Source organism: Eulemur rufifrons, chromosome 7 (genome assembly GCF_041146395.1).
Source record: "Eulemur rufifrons isolate Redbay chromosome 7, OSU_ERuf_1, whole genome shotgun sequence".
In the NCBI taxonomy this organism is placed as follows: Eukaryota; Metazoa; Chordata; class Mammalia; order Primates; family Lemuridae; genus Eulemur; species Eulemur rufifrons.
In genome coordinates this window covers 161,782,533-161,804,955 of record NC_090989.1, presented here as the reverse complement: position 1 = coordinate 161,804,955, position 22,423 = coordinate 161,782,533, and the positions used below count along the sequence as shown (strand labels likewise).

Here is a 22,423-nt window from a genome sequence, read left to right as displayed (position 1 = left end):
TTAAGGAATTTTTAAAGTGTCATTGCATGCAATACATGTGCTAATTACAGGATGGAATCCACCTCTCCAATCTGTTCAAGTGAATTTTTTTAAGTCCTCAAGAGCAGTTTCTATATGCAGAAACCACTATTTAGAGGTTGATTTTTCAAATTAATATTCAAATTATCAAAGTTAAAAATTAAAAAAACAGATTAGTTGACTCTCTTTATTCTGTAGGTTAGCTTATTTTTGATGCTAAGAACTAAACACTTTTCCAGAATTCCGACGTGATGATTACTATCTTAGAAAATGCCACATTTTTAAGTTCAGCTTACAAAAGTTCTTATTCTTTTTATACATCCAGCTAGGATTTTTAGATAAAATACAGATTGCCCAGCTAAATCTGAATTAGTCAAATCTACCTGCTGCTCTGTATTTTTATTTGCTAAATCAGGCAATCCTAAATTCAGCAAACCTAAATAATTACTTTTACGGGACTTGGGGCCCATTTACAAACATTTTAAACTTTTAAAAATAAATTTAATATATCCTATTTCCTTTTTAAAGTTCAATTGTCTGAACTAACAAAAAAAGGTCACCTTTTAAAATACTAAATAATTTTAATTCAAATAAATTAAACTTGCAAAGTTCTTGTAAATTTGCCAGAACTGTATGCAAACTTAGTAAGGCTTCAGCTTAAAGTCACGAATCTAAACCAACGCTCCACCAGTTGCACATATTGGAGTTACAAGACAAGATTGTCAATTTAACAGGCCAAAAATCTCTCATATATTACAAGTTTATAAAAATACCACATATGTATAGATTCAATTTTAAAACACACATAAAAAATTGTACCATAGCTCTGAGTCTCTTAAACATTTCTATGCTTAATTTTAAGTCTTTCTCTGATTGGAAGATGCGCATTCACCATGGAAGACAATTAATCACCCATTAACCAGAGCTGCAATTAACCAGAGATTCGACCAAGCCTGAGGTCTGAGGTTGCAGACAACAGGGAGATTCATCACACCATGAGTGCAGGAAACCATTATTTCCTTCCATGTACTATTTGGAGTTATCTCTTAGAATTCCTGACATGCTTGGCCAGGATGCCAACTGGACATACGTTGAGGATATATGCGCACTTTCCCCTGTGGCTATGGCTACAACCCCATTGCTTCAAGAGGGGGTGTTTGAGGAGATCCCAACACTGGCTTCAAGTTATTTTCCTCCTCTACCCTTTTCACAGAAATATTGTCCTTGCCAAAGTTCATAAATATTACTTGATCGGATTTTGCATTTCTTTTGCTTTTCAGATCTTTTTATCTTCCTGCCCAAATCTCTAAAAGTCATTTTACTTGGACTAAAATCCTACAATTCTTGCAAGACCTTCCTTTCTTAGGGTCACACAACTCTCATCAACATTAATTTGGGGCTGAATCATGGGTCTCTCCGGGGGCTTAACTGGCTATGTGCTCTTAAAATCCAGGGGCATTTTCCTGACCCATTCTAGCAAATTCCCAATTGCTCTCCCTAGCAACACACTGCCAGTATTTGGTGTGTTAAATTGTGCAAATTAAAATTGCCTAAAAAATTAAGTAATTCAAACTAGACTCGACCTTAATTTACACCCATCAGAATGGTTGGAGTCAGTACCTGGGTGTGTCCCGGAACAGCAGGCCGCCAAATCCCAGTGATTTAGAGAAAACCCGGCAGAATTTCCCATGCCTCTTGCCTCATTGTCCCCCAGCAGAAGGCTCCATCACCCCAGGTGCCCTCTGGGGTGGACCACTTCCGAGTTCATCAACTGTCAGGAAAAGGCACATGGCATGCAACCACAGGAGAGACGACCAGACGTCAGAGCTGGCTCCCGGTTGGGATATGAGTGGCTTTGCGGAGGATGGTGCCTAAATTAGGTGTGCCAATTTCCTCACCAAAGTGACAAAAACAGGGGCTCCTAAAAGGCTGCCCAGTATCTTCATTTCCTTGGGGATTAAACCCATGATCTTCAGTTCCTCAGAGAATTGAAAGTAGCAACGAGGAATCCAGTAATTCCTGTTATCTGATGCAGGCTTTATAAGTCAGTGTTACCCACGGAGGTGGCCAGGATCCTGCACACCAAGCACAGCTGTCTTCTCGCGGAGCCCTGAAGCCAGAGCAGCGGCAGGATGTCGCAGAGGCTGGCCCTGCTGCTGCTTCTCCTCCTCTCCGTCCAGGGCGCCCTGGCCCTGCGGATCTGCTCCTTCAACGTGAGGTCCTTTGGGGAAAGCAAGCGGGAAGACCAGAAGGCCATGGGTGTCATCGTGAAGGTCAGTAGGATCCTGGACACCCCTCACGCCCTCTCTCCTGTCTTCAGCGTTAGGAGACTCAGGAGGAATTTAACTGAAGGTAGCCCTGAGGTTGAAGGTGGCAGCTGGCTTGGGCCGTCTTAAAAAAGGGGTGATAACAGTGCCTCCCTACAGGATTGCTGGGAGGACTACATGAGTCCATGAATGGAAAGCTCTTAACATTTGCCCTTAACAGGTGAGGGTTGGCTAGTGGGATGATATTTATTAGCTTTCATTGAATGCCTGTGTCAGGCACTATAAACAGATGATTTCATTTCATAATCCTAATGAGGAAGGATTATTACTCCCCATGCAGAGATGATATACAAAGAAAGATGAAGTAACACTGTACAGCTGCTGGGTGGGGAGCTGCAAAGCCAGCCCAGCCCAGCCTTTTTTTTTTTTTTTTTTTTTAATTTTTTTTGGGGTCTAGGCTGGTCTTGAACTCCTGGCCTCAAGCGATCCTCCCATAGTGCTAGGATTATAGGCGGGAGCCACTGCACCCAGCCTCAGCCTGGTCTTTTTAACCGTCAATGAAGGACTGCTTTCTGGCTCCCATGCATGCGCGCTCTCGCTCTCTGTCTCCTCCCTCCCTTACCCCCTTCCTTCGACATCCCGTCCTCACTCTCCCTCTCTCTCTTTCTCTCCTTCTTCCTTTCCTTCCTTCCTCCCTCCCTCTCCCCTGCTCCCCCCTCAGCCTTCACTCGCCTCTCAGTTCTGCTCTTTCTCTCCACTTAGCTCATGCTTTCCTTGGGTCCTAGGACCCATGTCTGGGGACGCTGCTCATTTTCTCTGGAGTCAGTTGACTCTTTTTATCCTACGGGTTAATTTCTTTTTGATACCGGAAACTATTAGTAAAAATTTTCCCGGGACTCTGGAAAGGGCGTCATTAACTTAGTAAACCCCGGAGGCACGCCATAGCGTGGTGGGAATGCCAGGAGCCCTGGGTTCAGATCTCACCTGCTAGCCGCATGAGTTCCGGAGTCCCTTCAACTCCCTGAGCCTCCAGTCCCTTTCAGTAAAATGGGGCTTACCCTGCCTGTAGCGCTGGCTGGCTGAGAGAAGTCAAGGTGCCTGAGGCGCCCAGCAGGCCTGCAACAACGCAGGTATTCACAGGGAGAGCCGCCGCTGTTATCGTTAGTTAGATACTCTTCTCATACCTGGACAGCCCTGCCCTTTGGATGGTGCCCAAGGCCTTCTAGATGTTGTTTAACCAGGACAGCCATGCCAAGCCCGTGGGAACCATGACACAGTGCCTCCATGGGAAACTGACATGCGAGGAATCTATTTTCCCCATTTCTTCACACATGGCCGACGGAGCCTGGGTACCTACTGAGTTCCTGTCACCTTCCTCACTGATTCAACCCAGGAAATGTCACCACAGTCTTAAATGGCTGTCTTTTTTTTCCCCTGGGAATTCCATTTTGGGGGCCTACACTCAACATCTCCCCTGAGCTGCCGTGTCCTGCCAGGTGTGTCTAAAGTCCTGCTCAAGGCTGCCTTTCCCTCCCCGTGGACCCCAAACCATCCTGCTGAGAGGCCAACCCATAACACTGCGAGAGCCACCCAACAGGGCACTCTCAGTCACCCCAGAATGCCAGGCATTCAGAATAGAGTTATTTCCAGGAATTTTATGTTCTTATTTAACACTGTGACTTAGGTGGCATTGCCGCTACTTCACAACTGAGAAAACTGAGGCTCAGAGTGAAGTCGATTGACCCGGTTTCCACAGCTAGTAAGGGAGAGGAGGCAGCTCTGAACCCAACCACAGTAGCCGAGATGCCTTTTCCACTCTTCCATATGGATTTATTGCCTCAGAGACTCCCTGGGCGCCATCATGCCAGTGTTGAGACCTTCACGGGGCAGGCTGGAGAGTGAGGGAGGCCTGCCTTCTCCATCTTGGGCTGGCCCGCCCATCCCACGGGCAGCTGTGCAGGTGCCAACCCCTGCCTCGCTGAGTCTCCTTCTGTCTGTGTGTTCTTCAGTTTGTGTCCTTAAAGAGCAGAGATTGTTCATCCAACAAACACTCATTGAAGGTAGGCCGAGTGCCAGACACCCCAAGGCACTGGGGATGCGATGGTGGATGTGGGGGGCCTTGTCTCCCTCTTCACAGAGCTCACAGCACCTGACAGTTATAATTTCAGGAATGTGTACTCTATGCCGGGCCCCTACCATGCCACATCCAAGTTCAGCCTCACATCCACTCTGATCATTGTGCCCATTTTGCAGATGAGGCAACTGGAGCTCAGAGAGGTGAAGGGAGCTGCCCAAGGTTGTGGGGGAGAGTGAGGGCTAGAACCCAGACTCCTCACCCCCATGCTGTGCTGCTCCCTGTTCATGAGCCACCTTCTGCCCCAGATATTTCAAGACCTCTGCAGACCACACCTTCCCCTCTCCCCAGGCCCGCTCATGAAACCCCTTGCTGAGATTCCCTCAACTCTAGCCACACACAGTCATGGCTATTCCCTCTCCCCTCTTGTGAACAGAGTCAGGAATTTGGCTTTAGTCGGGAAATCTCTGGGTTTCAAGTCTCAGCTCTGGGAGAGTTTTCCCTAGAGTCCTCACTGGAGCCTCCTCCTGAGACAGTGGAGCCAGGAAAATATATTTTTCATGGTCTGAAATATGAGCAAGGAAAACACGTGTCAAGAATGGATCTGAAAATGGAATCTTTAATTGTAGCGGGGGGAGAAAAAACAACATAATTTTTGGCTAAAAAACTGTATAATACCAAACAGTATGACATCACAACGGTATGATAAATACTGCCACTGCTTGCTGAGCACCTGTTCTGTGCCAGGGACTGGGCTGAGCATTTTATATCCATCATGCCCATTGGATCCCCACATCAACCCCATGAGGCGGGTATTATTATTGTCCCAGTTCACAAATAAGGAATCTGGGGTTTCTGGAGCTTAAGTGACTTAATCAAAGTCAAGTCATGAACCCAAGGCCATCTGACTCAAAGTCCACACGTCAAGCCAATGGACTAATCATTATGATGCCAATTTTGTAAATAAGCATAAAAATCAAATGGAAAAGTGTCTGGGTGTGGGGTTGTAGGTCATCAATGATTTTTATAGTCTTCTCTGTCTTTTCTCTATTTTCCAAATTTTCTGCAATAAGCAACATTATTTTTGTAATTAGGAAATTATAACAAAATTATTTTTTAAAGGGTTAAATAGGAAATTTATTCCCATTTTTCTTACAATGCTGTAAGGAAGATTTAAACACAGAAAGATGTTTGTGCTTCATGAATTTGGCTCAACTGGTTCCAGTATGGCCCTCTTTCCCTCCCTTCCCCGCCCCTCCCCACTTTCTTTCATTCACGCCAGATGCTGTGCCAGGAGTTGGAGCTAAAGCAGGGCCTGGCATGTTGTCTGGCACACAGCAGGCAGGCTCATGATAAATTTTTGTTGGGTGGATGAATCAATGGATGGATAGATGGGTGGGGGGATGGATGGATGGATGGATTGGCGATGGATGAAGGCCAACCAGCCAAATTTACGGGTTCTATTTCCAAGAGAATTTTGATAATGGGATCTTGAGCCATTGCTCGTTGCAGTGTAGATTCTCATCTGTAGGATATATTCCCAGAGGTGCCACGGAGACTGCCCAAGGGAGGTGGAAATCAGTCACTGCTGGAGATGTGGGGCTCAGAAGTGCTTGTTAAGCAAGAAAAGGGATTGTCAACAGGAAATCTGGAGGCTGAACTCTACTCAGGAAAGGGAGCCTGAATCCACGGTCCGTATTTGCCCTGCACTGATGGGTCACACTCACAAGAGTGACCTTGGTCTTTGAGGAGGAGCAGTCACAAGGACGTGCTGATTTCTGTGGTTGTTGAGTGTAGAGGTCAAGAAGGGGCTCTGTAGTGTAGATAATTATCCATATTCACCTGGTGTCCAAATTACTAAACCTCGTTGAGCCTCAGAGTAACCAACTACACAGCGGGGATATTAAGGGGTCTGGCATCGAAGGGTTAGCATAAACATTAATGAGTCAATGGTAACAGCTAACTCTCATGAAGCCCTCACTATGTGCCAGGTACTGTATTAGGTACTTTATATAAGACAACTCATCTAACTTATATTAAATAACTTACAAATGTACCTGTCATGTTTTGCTAAATTTTGGCTATCATCTCTTCCCCCATGATTCCTTCCTTACCAGGCAGTTTTCTTTCTAAAATAACACTACAATTTTTAAAAACTATAAAGATGTAAATTTTTTAAATTATAAATTTCTTTATAATTTATAAAATAATTCTATTAAGTGAAAAATAGTCATTATGGATTATTTTGAAAATATAGAAACAAGAAGAAAAAAAACTCCTCTTTTGTCCCATCACTAAAAGATAAGAGTTGTTGACATTTAGGTAATTTTCTTATGGATTTTTTTCTGTGCAAATATAAATACTAAGTCTACATTCATTTTGGAGCATGGACACCATTTTATGTCATCAGCTTTGTATTCTGCTTTTGCATTAGAAATATTTCCCGTGATGTTAATATTATTTTAAAAATTGACTTTTAATGCTATGTGATGCCTTATCCTGTATTTGCAACATACTTCATTGAATACTTTTCTATTTGGGGATACCTCGGTTGTTTCCAATTTTTTTGTTGCACTGAATCTTCTTCTTCGACCTGTACAAGTAATAGTAATTTATTACATGCCTCCTGTATGGCTGGCACTGTTCTAAGTACCCACAGCAACCCTGTGAAGGATTGACTATTATCATCCCAATTAACAGATGAGGAAACTGAGGTGCAGAGAAGTAGTGGATATTTCCTTATGATGGAAGACATTCCACAAAGTGGGAAAACTGTACCAAAGGGTATATGTTTTTAAATGCCTTCCAGAAAAGTCTAGTAGTCACCAGTGACTAAGAGGGCTGGCTTGGCCAGAGGCACCCAGCTCCCTGCTGAGCCCCATGTGGCTGATGCCACAGATTTCCAGCCTGGCTGTGGAAGGATCCAGACTTGGGACATAGTTCTCCTCCTCAGTCACTACGCACATGAGTCTCCCGCCTGGGGCAGCTTCTCAAAGCCTGAGCACCCAGTCCTGGAAGCACCTGGACACGTGGGTACCAGCATCTCTCCCTGCTCCATCCTCCTGAAGGTGGAACCAGAACATCAGAACATGTGCTGTGGAAATAGGGGGCCACTGGCATAATCCTCCTGCTCCATGGCTTTGGTGGCTCTGTGAGAGGACAAAATGAACCTTGGGGATGCCCTATCCTTGACCAACAAATCGTGTGGCATTGAGCCCCCCAGGATCCCATATGCAGAAGAGCCCCCATGGTCACCAAGGATTGGTCTGCATCCTGGTCTCTAGGCTGTTGCTCAGCCTGAAGGAGCCTCTCCTGTATTCTTTTCCCACTGAGCTCCTTCTCACCTTGCAGGGCCCATTCAAACATCACCTCCTCCTTGGAGCCTTCCCTAATCTTCTGGGCAGAGCTAATTATTATTCCTCCACATTTCCACAGCTTGTGACTTTTATTTAGCACAAAATTTATTTGCCTCACATCGTAGCTAGTCGTTTCCATTTGTCTCTCTCACTGAACTATGAGCCTTCGAGAATCGGGACTGTATTTTAACAGTTTAGCATGGTGGGATTTGTAGTCACACAGTCCTGAGTTCAAATCCTGGCTCCACCACCTGTACTGGCTGTGTGACTTTAGCTAGTCATTCAACCACTCTGAGCTTGGTTTCTGCCTATATTTAATGGGCTGATAATCATGGTCATCTCATAAGGTTGTTGTGAGGCTCAGAGTAGTTTCTCAATAAATGTTAGCTCTTATAATTATTATCATTATAATTATACCTCATTATTTCTACAATATCCAGTCTGGTACCTTTGCTTACTAAGGGCTTAATAAGTATTTATTATTATAATTATTCAAGCAAAGCCAAAAGGTAGGATGTGAGGAGGTCAGGATCCTGGGCTCTGGACTTGGATGCTAAGGTTCAGATTCTGCCTCTTTCCAGCTGGGTGACCAGATAATTTACTCAGCTTTCCCTGAGCCTCATGCTCCTTGTCTTTAAAATGGGCATAATAAAGGCACCTACCTCAGGGATTCCTTCATTTAGTACAGTGAAGAAATTAAATTATTTTAACAAGCACACAATGCAATACTCATAACACAGTAAGTGCCCAATAAAAGGTTTTATTATTTATGGTAAATAGCCTCAAACCCCCCGGAATTCTCTCTCGGCAGATTATCAAACGCTGTGACATCATGCTGCTGATGGAAATCAAGGACAGCAACAACATGATCTGCCCCATGCTGATGGAGAAGCTGAACGGGTAAAGGGGGGCGAGGGTGGGCCCTCTGGGGCCTCAAGGTCGCGTGCAAGGCCATCTGAAAGGCCATAGGGAACTGAAAGTAGTGTGAGAGCCCGCACTTGACCACCAGGTCACATGGCCAGCACTGCCCAGGCTTCCAACTCCCTTGGCCACGGTCCTGAGAACTTTCAACTGGCTGGTTTTAATACGATGCAGCAGAATAGTCGAGGTAGGTGAAGAGACAGGGCAGAGAGAGAAACGAACTAAGCAGATAAGAAGCTGAGCTTAGAAGTACTGTTAAAAAGAATATATTGGGGAAAAAATATCATAGTCCCAGGACTTGTGAGAAAATGCCTGGCGGTTTTCAGAGGAGAGAATGTTCCTGCATATGATAAACATTCAGGAGTAGTACATGGACACAGACGGGTGACATGATGAGGTTTACTCTACCAGAAAGGATGAGCTGCAGCCCCAGCCACGGGCCAGCGCAGGATCTGGGGCTGATTCTGGCCCGAATGGTCTTCTATGGTCTCAATGGCCTCCCACAAGTACAGGCCAAAGCATGTGGGTTTGGGATGAGTTGGATCTGGGTTCAGATTCCAGCTTTGCATTTGCAAACTAGGAAAGGGAATAACAACTATAAAAAGAAATACTCACCTCCTGAGGCAAGAAATAATGGCTGAAAAGATCCTGGCAGATGCCATACTCCAGTCAGTGGTGGTGCTTCTTATTGGACTCAAAGGTTATGATGAACAATAGTCCTTCCACGTGATGCCACTGGGTATACAGAGGCAGATTGGAGGGAGGGAAGCATATATAGTAGGGGAATGTTTATTCTTTAAGATGCAATGTGAAATCTTTATATTTTCTAGAAATTCAAGGAGAGGCACAACATACAACTATGTTATTAGCTCTCGGCTTGGAAGAAAAACATATAAAGAACAGTATGCCTTTCTCTACAAGTAAGTATAATCTATGCTCCTTGGAGCATGGTCCACTAATAAATTGTGAATTGAATCAAAATGCCTATCTTTTCTTCAAAACCAGATTTTGATCTCTAATTGGTTCTCAACGTTGATGAAAACAATTGCTATCAAAACTGGGGCTGACGCAAAGTATTAACCCTTCAAGCTAAAAAACATAAGAATCCTCCTAACACCTAAATTGTTGGTTGGCTCAGTGGTTGTCTGGGTCAGGAGTTCTTTATTCCTCATAGTCATGTCCTGGCCCACAGCTGGAAGCCGGCACAACTGACTCCTGAACTTTAGATTCTTTTTTTTTTTGAGACAGAGTCTCGCTCTGTTGCCCGAGCTAGAGTTCCATGGCATCAGCCTAGCTCACAGCAACCTCAAACTCCTGGGCTCAAGCGATCCTCCTGCCTCAGCCTCCTGAGTAGCTGGGACTGCAGGCATGTGCCACCATGCCTGGCTAATTTTTTCTATATATTTTTAGTTGTCCAGCTAAATTATTTCTATTTCTAGTAGAGACGGGGGTCTCGCTCTTGCTCAGGCTGGTCTCCAACTCCTGACCTTGAGCGATCCTCCCGTCTCGGCCTCCCAGAGTGCTAGGATTACAGGCGTGAGCCACCGCGCCCAGCCTAGATTCTTGTCTTGTGCCTGCTAGTAATTTGTTTTAAGTCTGAACATTAACTTGTGGGTGCCCAGATGACTAGTATAGTATGGCTTAGATCTTGAGCTCCCGAAGGGCCCAGGCTGTTGAGAAGAATTAACTCAGCCTTGTTCTCAGGCAAAAGATACTTCCGCATGTTCAAGTCTTCTCTGGAGGCTGACAGAGTCATCTCTGCTTCTTGGAAGAAATCACCTGACTCAGTGAGAGGACTTCCTTTTCTCTCTTCTAGGGAAAAGCTGGTGTCTGTGAAGAAAAGCTACCTCTACCATGACAGTCAGCATGGAGACGGAGATGTGTTTTCCAGGGAACCCTTTGTGGTCTGGTTCCACTCACCTCACATTGGTGAGATGCACGGGCCCCTCTTGTCCATGACCTCCCCAGTGGCCCATGAAAGGGCAGCAGCCCTGAGCATGAGCTCAGGTTTATGGAGCATCTTTAGGGAGGCATTAGGCTGGAGATGATGATGCATTGCTTCTTCTGATGTATGTAAAGGATGTGGTTTAGTTTGATGACACCAGTCTTGCTTGTCAGAATGCCATGGCTCAAGACCTCCCCAGTCTGGAACACGCCTTCTGGAATTAATGGTAGCTCCACTCTCTTTGGAACATTTAGGCTCACGAACGTTATTTACCACAATTCCTTGGTCCCTGTCAAGTACAACTCTTCATTTTCAAAAATCCTAAGTGTGCCTGGGCGCAGTGGCTCACGTCTATAATCCTAGCACTCTGGGAGGCAGAGGCCAGAGGATCGCTTGAGGACAGGAGTTCGAGACCAGCCTGAGCAAGAGTGAGACCCCCATCTCTACTAAAAATAGAAAAAAAAGTTAGCCAGTCAACTAAAAATAGAAAGAAAAAATTAGCCGGGCATGGTGGCGCATGCCTGTAGTCCCACTTACTCAGGAGACTGAGGCAGGAGAACCACTTAAGCCCAGGAGTCTGAGGTTGCCGTGAGCTAGGCTGACGCCACGGCACTCAGTGTAGCCCAGGCAACAGAGTGAGACTCTGTCTCAAAAAAATAAATAAGTAAATAAAAATCCTAAGTGATGGCCACCAAAGGTGAACCCCCAGCCTAGAGGCTCACTCTTCCTCTGGGAGCCACACAGCATTCTCTTCCACAGGCTGCAGGGAGAGAGGAAACCCAGCTGGATTTCTCTCTGAACTGTCACAATGGTGCTTGTGTTGGTCCCTGATTAAGGGCCGGCCTCCTAAGAACCGGGATTATCTCCACTTTATATTTGAGGAAACTGAGGTTCAAAAAGGTGAAGTCACTTGTCTGAGCCGCTCAGCTATTGAAGTGGATGAGCCAGGGTTGTAAGCTACCACTTCAGGAGCTCGTGCTCTTACACTATACATCACTCAGTGAAAAGTCAAGAATTTGGTTTGCAGATTGCAGCCACACAGAATCAAATATTTTTTCAGTACCTACTATGTGCCAGGCTCTGTTGAGGGCACCAGAAAAAACAGACAAGGTCCCTGTCCTTGTGAAGTTATATTGTAGTAGGGGAGACAGATCATGACCAAATACATGCATGTAGAGTTATAAGTATGTACACCTATATTTATACTACACCAATGTAAACATCCTGAACTATGAAGTTAACTATTTCTGCTCAGAGTTAATTAGCTCCAGGGCAGACTATTTTAGGAAAACAAACATGGGAGAGTGGTAGGGAAATTCCCAGTAGAAAAAGAGAAGGAGGAGGGGGCTACCGAGGGTAGGAAATGCCCTTCAGAGAGCATGTGTACAATCGTCTTTGTCATGTGCACAATTCCATGCGGCTGACCAGGCCAGTGTTTGGAGAGCTCCCCACTCCCACCCCCTGAATAATTATTTCCTCCTAAAGAGATTCCTGAGTCTTTGTGAACTGCTAAATAAACCTGTTTATCCTGAGCCTCCACCCTTCCACCCTGCCCTGCCCCTCCTTCTCTCCCCTGGGATAGCACTGCCTGTTTAGAGTTTTCTCTCTTGTACGAGGAAACCTACGGCTGGCCCCTCAATCTAGGATTGAAAATGAAGGAGTTAGGTATTCATCTCTCTTTTCTTTCATTCATTCACTTATCCAATCATTCATTCATCCCTGTATTTAGTCAACAAACATATGTGAGCGCCTCCAATGTGCCAGGCCCTGGAAGCAAGAGGGTGGATAGGACAAATAGCCTGCCCTCACGGATCTGAGTTTCTAGTGAGCCAAAGGAGTGAAGAAAGTGATTTCAGAGCATAAAGGAAGTAATAAGCAGGGGGCATTGAATAGTGGGGTGGGGTGCCCACCTTAGGCAGGGTGACCACGGGGGCTTTGGGAGTGACATTGGGCTGTGACATGAAGAAGGCAGCCACACAGAGGACTGGAGAAAGGGCATTCCAGGTGGAGGGCACAGTGAACACCAAAGCTCAGAGGTGGGAAAGAGGATGGAGTGTTCAGGGGGCCCCAAAAGAGGGTGGGGAGTGAAGTGGAAGGCTGAGCAGGAGAGCTGGAGATGAGGCTGGTGGCAGAGTGTGGGCCCTGGAGACAGGCTGCCGGGCTGAGTCCTGGCTCCCCTCTGTGGGACTTGAGCAGTGACACCCCCCTCCACAGCCCCTGCCTCAGGAGATAGGAGTGGGGATCCAGGCAGAGAACGAGGGGGCTAGCCCAGGTGCTCAGAACTGCTGCTAGCAGGTGGGTGAGGCACGGCTGCCGCGGCTGGCCCACATGCCACACTCAGGCTGTCTCAGTCCCCCAGTGGTGGGGGAAGGTTTTCAGACACTTCACAAAAGACCATTTAAATTTTTAAATAACTTTTCAGAGCTTTTATTCCTGATGACAAAAGGAATAAACTGATAAACCTCCCTTGTTTTCTAATTAGAAGAAAAATTTTTTTTTCCTTAGTACAAAAGCCAAAACAGGCTTATTATTTTTTAAAAATAGAAAATACAACCATAGATATTATATATACAATTTGTATTTCTCATTTTAATAAATAAGGAAGAAAAAAATACATGCGGAAAAAAAAGAAAATACGTTTAAAAAAAAAAAAAACGAGAAAATAATAGCACCCACCATGCCAACAAGGAACGTTGTCTACCAGCTTTCTCTTAGCTGTGAAAGGCAAGCGGGAGAAAAAAGTCTTTCATATACTAAAAATAAGCAGCCTAATCACCCTACGATCATTAAAATCTCAGCCACTGGCTGGACCCTCTGAGAACTGGCGACCCAGCCTGTGCCTTCTGGAGGGGAGAGCCTGTTTCCCTAAGCAGTGTTCGTGGGACCTTGACAGGGGAAGTGTGTGACCTCCGCCTCTTTCCTGTTCCACAGCTGTCAAGGACTTCGTGATTGTTCCCCTGCACACCACCCCAGAGACCTCCGTTAAAGAGATCGACGAGCTGGCCGATGTCTACCTGGATGTGAAACACCGCTGGAAGGCAGAGGTGATGCCCTCTGTGTTTGTCGAGTTCCCGTCTAATCCGGGGCAGACTCTGACTGGTCCTTGAGTGGGATGAGCACCTCTCCGGGGTGGGCAAGGGGGTTAGGAGCTTTTATCATTCCCATTTTACAATTGAGAAGGATGAGGCAGAGAGAGGTCAGGAATCTTTCGGTTGCAACCAACAGGATCTTAACGTGGCTCGTGAAAAGGAGGAACAATGTGTCGGTTTGTGCAACTAAAATGTCCGTGGGTAGTTCAGGCATGGCCGGATCCAGGGCTCAGAAAAGGTAATCAGGGCTCGGTTTTTCTCTTCCCTGCCCTCCTTTCCTCTGTGTGGGCTCCATTCTCAGGCCGGTTCCACCCTCGGGTTGGAGAGACCAGCAGCCCCCAGACCAGCTGACAAATTTTCGTTCCCATAATGCAACAAATACCCTGGCATTGAGTCTCGTTGGCTCTGATTGGGTCACATGTCCATCCCTTAGCCAATCACTGTGACCGGGGGCTAAGATACTTTGATTGGTTAAATCAGTGTCAGCTCCACCCCAACCTCGTGGAGGAAGGCAGAGGAGGGAGAGGTGGTTTCCCAGAGAAACTTGGGGTGCCGTTCTCACAGACAGGGGCGTACATCTGCTGTCCCTGTAGGCCTCAATCATGCTGCTTTTGGAAGACAGGAATGCTGTGAGAGTCTCTGTGAAAGCTCTTGGCAAATACGGAAGTGCTCCAGAGGGCTCTTCCTCCATATTCCTCTTTTCTCCTTTCGTACCTGACTCCTGGGATCCCCCTTCCTCCTCCTCAGTTCCGCTGTTCAAAGTGTAAAATGAGTCAAGTAAAGTGTGAACGTAGTCGATCAGAGCTAGGGCTTGGAGAAGACGAGGGGTATATTTCAGTGCTTATTGGTAAATAGACTCATTCATTCATTCGAAAAATTATGAAATCCTTGGCTAGCCTGTAATCCTAGCACTCTGGAAGGCCAAGGCAGGAGGGTAGCTTGAAATTAGGAGTTGAGACCAACCTGAGTAAGAGTGAGACCCCATCTCTACTAAAAAAAGAAAAAAAGAAAAGAAAAAGAAAAATTAGCTAGGCAACTAAAAATAGAAAAAATTAGCTGAATTTTTTGGAACGTGCCTGTAGTCCCAGCTACTCAGGAGGCTGAGGCAGGAGGATCCCTTGAGCCCAGGAGTTTGAGGTTGCTGTGAGCTGGGCTGACACCACAGCACTCTAGCCTGGGCAACAGAGTGAGACTAAACCAGCTATTGGAGCTTTTTAAAATGTAAGATAAGTAAAATAGAATAAAAATACTTTTGAAAATTATAAGAAAGAAAAAGAAAAAAATTATGAAATCTTCATCCATTCAATTAGAATGTATTGAGCATCTAGTGAGTGTGTCAGGCTGAGGCATGGGTGGCCCAACAGTGAACAAGACACCCAGCCTTCGGTGAGGCAGGTCAGGGTGTGATTCTTCACCACTTGAACCTCCCAGCTGTGTGGCCTAGAACAGGTCACTTAATTTCTCAATCCTGTTTCTACAGAAGTTAATGGGCCGTTCTACCTCTTACTGTTTATTGTTGTGAGGTATAAATTAAATTTTAAAAAACAAAAAACGTTTAGGCTGGGTGGGGGTGCGGTGCCTCCTGCCTGTAATCCTAGCACACTTGGAGGTGGGAGGATCGCTTCGGTTCATGAGTTCAAGACCAGCCTGGGCCAGGCGTGGTGGCTCACGCCTGTAATCCTAGCACTCTGGGAGGCCAAGGCAGGAGGATCGCTCGAGGTCAGGAGGTCAAGACCAGCCTGAGCAAGAGTGAGACCCCCATCTCTACTAAAAATAGAAATAAAAGATCTGGACAGCTAAAAATATATAGAAGAAAATTAGCCGGGCATGGTGGCACATGCCTGTATTCCCAGCTACTCGGGAGGCTGAGGCAGGAGGATTGCTTGAGCCCAGGAGTTTGAGGTTGCTATGAGCTAGGCTGACACCACGGCACTCTAGCCTGGGCAACAGAGCAAGACTCTCTCTCAAAAAAAAAAAAAAAAAAAAAGAAAAGAACAGCCTGAACAAGAGCGAGACCCATCTCTACTAAAAATAGAAAAATTAGCCAGTCTCGCACTTGCTCAGGCTGGTCTTGAACTCCTGAGATTGAGGTTGCAGTGTGCTATGATCATGCCACTGCACTCCACCTGGGGTGAAAGAGCAAGACTCTGTCTCAAAAACAAACAAGCAAACAAACAAAAAAAACCACTTAATGCTGGGCCTGGCACATAGGGAATGAATGTTCAGCAAGTCATGCCTATATTAGTAGCAGCTGGTGATCACTCATGTTAAGGATGACATTCTGTCCTCAACTGTGCCCATCAATCTCAGGGGAAACTGAGATGGCCAAGGTCAAAGTAAAATGTTCTTGAAGAAAACTCTTAAGTCAGCAATGCCCCCAAACAATAGTGCAAACAAGGAAATCTGACACTTCCTCTGTATTATGGAATGGTAAAACTCTGTTCCAAGAGCACTGCAGGCAAAAATACTTCCAAAATAGAAAGTTTCTGACTGTGGCCTTGGGTGAGGGCGGACAGCTCACTCTATGGCCCCCTCTCCTTAAGCTTCCTCCCACTTCCTCAGACTGACATTCCACAGGAATAAGTTTCCAACTTCAAAATAATAGGATAAAAAGCGTGGTGCCAAGCCTGTCATACACCACCCAAGTTCATTTTTCCTGCTTGGAAACAAAAGGTGTTGATTCATTCATATGTTTATACCCTACAGTAATTTGAGCCAGAGACGAAAGATCGGGGAATATATTAGCTGGATTCTTTCATCCCCACCTAACTCTGCATGCTGAATTATAGGGATGTGGTGACTAAGAACAGCAAACATCCTCCTTCCCATTTAACACCCTCCCTGGTACACATTTGCTGTTGTATACTCATCAAAACTGTGACTCAGTTTTAAACCGTGGCCTTTTCTTTGAAAAAGCAAAAAGAAAATTAAGAAAGACCCTGTATTAGCTTATTAGGGCTGCCATAACAAAGTACCGTACAAAGATTGGGTGGCTTAAACAATAGAAAGTCATTTCTTCACAGTTCTGGACCTAGAATTCCAAGACCAAGGTGTGTCAGCAGGGTTGGTTTCTTCTTTTTTTTTTTGAGACAGAGTCTCGCTTTGTTGCCCGGGCTAGAGTGAGTGCCGTGGCGTCAGTCTAGCTCACAGCAACCTCAAACTCCTGGGCTTAAGCGATCCTACTGCCTCAGCCTACCGAGTAGCTGGGACTACAGGCATGCGCCACCATGCCTGGCTAATTTTTTTTTCTATATATATTTTAGTTGGCCAGATAATTTCTTTCTATTTTTAGTAGAGACGGGGTCTGGCTCTTGCTCAGGCTGGTCTTGAACTCCTGACCTTCAGCGATCCACCCGCCTCGGCCTCCCAGAGTGCTAGGATTACAGGCGTGAGCCACCGCGTCCGGCCCAGGGTTGATTTCTTCTGGGGGCCTCTCTCCTTGGCTTGTAGGTGGCCATCTTCTCCCAGTGTCTTTACATGCTCTTCCCTCTGTGTCCCCCTGTGTCTTAATCTCCCCTTTTTTATAAGGACACCAGTCGTATCACATTAGAGACCACCATATGACCTCATTTTACCTTAATTACCTCTTTAGAGACCTATCTCCAAATACATTCACATTCTAATGTACTAGAGATTAGAACTTTAACATATGAATTGCCCCCCCACCCCCAACTCAGCCCACAACAGACCCCATTGTTTGCTGGACACGGGAGGTGGAGTCACTGCTAGCAGTCCGGGTGAAAGCATTCTGCAATAGTGCCCACCAGGTGACGGCTCCAAATCATGTGTTTCAGAATTTCATTTTCATGGGTGACTTCAATGCTGGCTGCAGCTATGTCCCCAAGAAGGCCTGGAAGAACATCCGCTTGAGGACCGACCCCAGATTTGTTTGGCTGATTGGGGACCAACAGGACACCACAGTGAAGAAGAGCACCAAATGTGCATATGACAGGTAGGGGCCCCTGCAGGAAGCTGCCAGCCCACACAGTGCTTGGTGTGCCCAGCAAATGCAGCCCCTTGAGGCAGATGAAGCGTGAGGTTTGGAGATCTGAGTCAACTAAATGTCAGGCCCCTCCACCAGGTACCAAGTGCAGCGCATGAACTCCATGACCCCACGCAGTGGTCCTGAGCACTGTAGCTCAGCAGAGGTAACCACTGGCTTTGGTGTCAGACAGGCCTGTGTTCAAATTCTTACTCTACCACTGGAGATGTCTGTGAGCAAGAGACTTAAGCTCTCTGTGTCTTCATTTCCTCACCTGCAGAATGGAGAGTAGTGCCTCACTCATGGAGATATGGTGAGATTAAATGAAATAACGTATGTAAAGCTGCCAGCGCAATCCTACCGTATGGCAAGTTCTCGATACATTCATTGGCTGTTAACTTTTACATCATAAAGATTTACTGCAGTTTATTCACTCAATACCCGTCACTGGGCATTTAGGTTATTACCAAGGGTTTACTGTTATCAGTGCTGCCGGAATGAACATCCTGTAAGTGCATTTTGTGCAAATATTGATGATTTCCTCAGGGAACAACCATAAAAATGAGACCAGTTCATTCAAGGGCATTTACACATTTCAAGCTTTTGCTAGGTATTCCTAAATGCAAATGCATACATTTGAATAAAAGCATTCCTTTGTACTTTTAAAGTTTCCATGGGGATTTTCAAGCAGCTTTCACTCTTGCTTCTTCAATCTGGAGGGAGGTGGGGGTGCCTGAGGCGTGTGAACGTTAGTGACCTTCTATGGCAGAGACCACAGGCAGGAAACCCCAGGGAGCCTGGTCCCACAGTGGCCAGTGACTGCAGTTCCCAGAGCTCAGTCTACCACCGAGGAAGCCAGGAAGCATGGGATGGCCATCTTCGAGAGAGGCTAGCTGTTCTCATTTCTCAAGTTTTGAGGTCTGCCTTTCATTTCCATCCCGTGACCTCCTTTGTTCCTCTTGGGGTTTTTAGGGCTGGTGTTTCCTTTGCAGAAGTCATCACTCTGCAAAGCAGAAACCTAAGGTGGGAAGTTACAGGAGACCGAGGGCCCCGCCAGCCCATCCCCCCATGTGAAGCGTTTCCAGCACAGCCGGGAGACGGCCACTCACTCACTTGCCCCTGCCCCGCTGCCGGTGTGTGACCTTAGGCAGGTCAAGTCCCTTCTGGAGCTCCATTCTTCTCCCCTGGCAAATGAGGGCTGAGGTGTGATCCAAAAGAATGATGCAGAACAGTTAATCAGAAGGAAAGATGTCCACAATAGATCAGGCAGGTGGCAGAACAGGTTAAAAAAGATGTTTCCTAAAAGGACCCTGATTTTGCACACGTGTATGCCAACGGATGGTGGGATTACACGTGATTTTTTAAAGATTAATTTTGATGCTCTGAATTTTCTGTTTTCCATAACAACATGTATAACTTCTGTGGTTTTTAAAAAGCCATAAAAATGATGTTTAAAATATGGAGTTAGATGTTAGGGCCCCAGTTCCCGTCTTTGTTCTGATGTGTACCGAACCCCTCCCACATGCCGGGCACTAGTGGGCACGCAAGATGGCCAGGACCTGCCGGAAAACATAGCGTGAACAGCTGACTGAGCCACGCACAGCCCTGGAAGTCAGAAACAGAGGAGCCTTAACTATATTGTTCTTTGATCTCTGAGTCTTAAAGAATAGCTTTTGCCCTAATGTGAAGAGTCAATATTTGGGCTGAGTTAAAAGTTAACCGGGGTGGTGGTAGCAAACATGGAAACCAAAACCACTGGTCAGAATAGGGGAAAGCACATTCTTATTTTTCGTCATCACTGCAAAGCACTTATACCAGGGTTTTTTTCCCTGTATTTTTCTTTTAATCCACTACTTTCTTACTGAAATAAATTAATTTTAAAGGAAACTTTATAACACTAAAGTCAGAAAACAGCATCATTTGCCATAAATGGAATTTTTGAAATTTTAATACATTTTTAAAATTTAAAAAAAGCCCAGTGAAAACTGCACTATGCTAAATTCTGTCTTAATTCCCTTGCTTGCAGAATACTTGGAGATTGCAGCTTGCTCTCTCTTTGTCAAAATGCGAGTCTAGGGAGGCATTAGAGACAAGTCAGCCCCTACCTGAGAACTTCTCCATAATCGAATTGGGACACATGAAAAATAATTGAAAAGGGGCAACTTTCTCAGTATTCAAGTCATTGTTGCACAGCAGAGTTTCCATGTACCGTGTTAATCTTCTCTTATGCCACCAGGGACGCCTGCCCACACTGGGAGACGCTGTCCTGGTGTCCTCAGGGCTGTGGCAGGAACTGGCCCTGTCCCACAATCGTAGGCACCGTCCTCTAGCATCGCATGCCCAAAACAGGTCTGGACTTTGAGCACCACATGAAAAGAGCTGGCTGCTCAAACCCACCTTGGTTTGATCTCAGAAGTCACCAGGGTGGATTAACACGACTGTCCTCCCTCCCCTTGCTCCAGGATCGTGCTCAGAGGGCAAGAGATCGTCAGCTCTGTGGTTCCAGAGTCAAACGGCATCTTTGACTTCCAGAAAGCTTATGACCTGAGTGAAGAGGAGGTAAGGCTGCCGTCCTGTCTTTCTGTGCTGTCATCCTGGGAAGATGGGTTGGCGTCACCCCTCCAGGTCACCATGAAGGACACAACGCTGGGCCATTGGACCTTGAGTCTCAATGCCTATGATTCTGTGATTTGAGGACTTGCCCAAATTTCTGATTGAGCTGATCCAGGGACAATGCTCACCAGTGTGTGCTCTGTTGGGTGACTTCCCTTCCTGTTCCTGAATTTGCACGTCACTGACATGAAAGCATCTCCCAGGCCTCTCCCGATACCCAAATCTACCCTCCTTTCCTCCTTACAGGCCCTGGATGTCAGCGACCACTTTCCAGTTGAATTTAAAGTACACTCTACAAGAGCCTTCACCAACAGCAGAAGGTCTCTTGTGCCAAGGAGGAAAACAAAGGCCAAACACTCCTAGAAACAAAGGTGCCATTTTATTAACCATTTCTTGTCTCTAAATAAAATGGCTCTAACAGGTATGAACGGCTCCCTGCACTTCGGAAACAAGACTGGTCCAATTGCTTTCATTTTTCAACCTGCATTTATTCTGACTCGAGCCAAATTGGAAGAAGAGATTTTTAAGATCCCTCTTGGGCTGAAAACTCCCCTGAATTGTCCAGAAGGAAACCAGGAGCTTTCTGGTCCAAAAGGATGGTCTTCACGCTCTGGGCTGGAGCCCCACCTGCTGTCCCTGGCCCTGCTCACCCCGCCCCGAGAGGCTGCAGGAAGAACGTCAGCTGTCAGACCTCACGAGGGGATCCTGTTCCATGGGCAATGACCAGAAACGCCAAGGCCCCAACTGCGACCCCATGATTTGGATAATTAACTGTTTAATCTGCCCCTCCCGTCTGAGGTCAGGCCGCCAGGCCACCACTGCACCTCACAGGGATGAAACACGAAGATCCTCTTGGTCTCCCCGCCTCTGAGTCATCCCCCTCCCACTCGGCCAGTCCAGTAACCAGCAGCGCCATCCTCTGAAATACTGTTCTGACCACAGCCCACCCCCAGGCCCATAAATCCTACAGGGGCTCCCATCACCATCCGGAGAGAGCTCGGTCTGTGGACACCGTGAAGACCTCTCTTATCCGGCATAAATCTCCAGCCTTGCTGTCTGCTGGTCTCCACCAGGCCCATGAGCTCCCGCAGGTCGCCCTCTCGCTTGGGGCTTTGTCCCCACCCCCGTGCCCCGCCCCATCCCAGGGCCTGGCCCGAGTGCTCCTGGCCCCCACGTGTGCCATCCCCTCATTGCAGCATTCACCACGTTGTATTTGTCACCAGGGTTACTACTGGGAGTCTTTGGGGGTCCTGGTGTGACAAAGGCCCATCGCGCTGGCTGGGCCTCAAGGATTTGTTATCTTTCTGCAACCAAAGAGGCCCATAGGAGTCCAGCAAGGTGGCACCATTTTGCCTGTATCCGAGGTGCCCATTTTTGTTTGTCTTGCTTTGCTTTCGCTGATGCTGTTTCTTTGTTCAGGCAGTACAAGCACACGGCTAAAGGCGAGAGCAGTGCCGAAGAATAAGCAGTGAAAAGGGATCCGTGCCCTGACCTCATCCCCTAATTTCCTGTCTCAGAGGCAGCCTTTCTTCCCAGCTTTCGTGTTCTTCCAGAGAGTCTGCGCATAAATGAGCACCATATGTAACCTTAAAAAATACAAAGTATAGCATGCCATATGCACGGTTCCACTCCTCGCTTATTTCCTTTAATCTGTTGGGGATGATGTGACTTTTGATGTAGGAGAGAGAGACCATAAAGTCTGATACTTGCAATTAGGTAACAGCTGACTGAGAGAATAAAATCAAAAGGGCCCGATTAAGCAGGGAAACCGTCTTCCCCAAATGGCCAATTAACCTCAGAGGTCTTGTTGGAATTGGCTGTGGGGAGCGGGGGAGATCGCGAGGCTGCTAAGACATCTGTCACCCTTCTTCTGAGGCAGAACTCACCGTGCCAGGAAACTTTCCAGTTTCCAAGGTGCAAAATGGTCAAGCAGGCAATTCACAAATGAGCTTATTGTGGAGAGAGAGGATCGTCCTTCTGCTCCACCAGCCAGCAAAGCTGGGCTCAGGAGGGACTCTGTGCTGGGTGGGGGAGGAAGGAGAAGTTGAACCAGAACTAAATGAGCCTGCCCGTGGCTCTGACTTGGTCTTGACACCCTGCAGCTTCCTACCGACAAGACGTTCCTTTGTCCCTACCCTGGAGCAGGTTACTGGAGGAG

The 22,423-nt window shown here is 46.6% G+C and overlaps 1 protein-coding gene across 2 annotated transcripts; it reads left to right on the top strand.

Moving 5' to 3' along the window:
- Positions 1-1,722: 1,722 nt before the first annotated feature.
- DNASE1L3 (deoxyribonuclease 1L3) lies at positions 1,723-21,881 on the top strand. Of its 2 annotated transcripts, XM_069473736.1 has the most exons (9): positions 1,869-1,898; positions 2,054-2,291; positions 8,527-8,615; positions 9,467-9,556; positions 10,453-10,565; positions 13,513-13,625; positions 17,465-17,622; positions 20,115-20,211; positions 20,512-21,881. In XM_069473736.1, the coding sequence occupies exons 2-9, from the start codon at positions 2,151-2,153 to the stop codon at positions 20,626-20,628; spliced, it is 918 nt and encodes a 305-aa protein (XP_069329837.1). In that variant the 5' UTR covers positions 1,869-1,898; positions 2,054-2,150; the 3' UTR covers positions 20,629-21,881. The 2 variants fall into 2 exon arrangements, with proteins under 2 accessions (XP_069329839.1, XP_069329837.1); XM_069473738.1 differs by lacking the exon at positions 9,467-9,556 and having other exon boundaries at positions 1,723-2,291.
- The last annotated feature ends 542 nt before the right edge of the window (positions 21,882-22,423 follow it).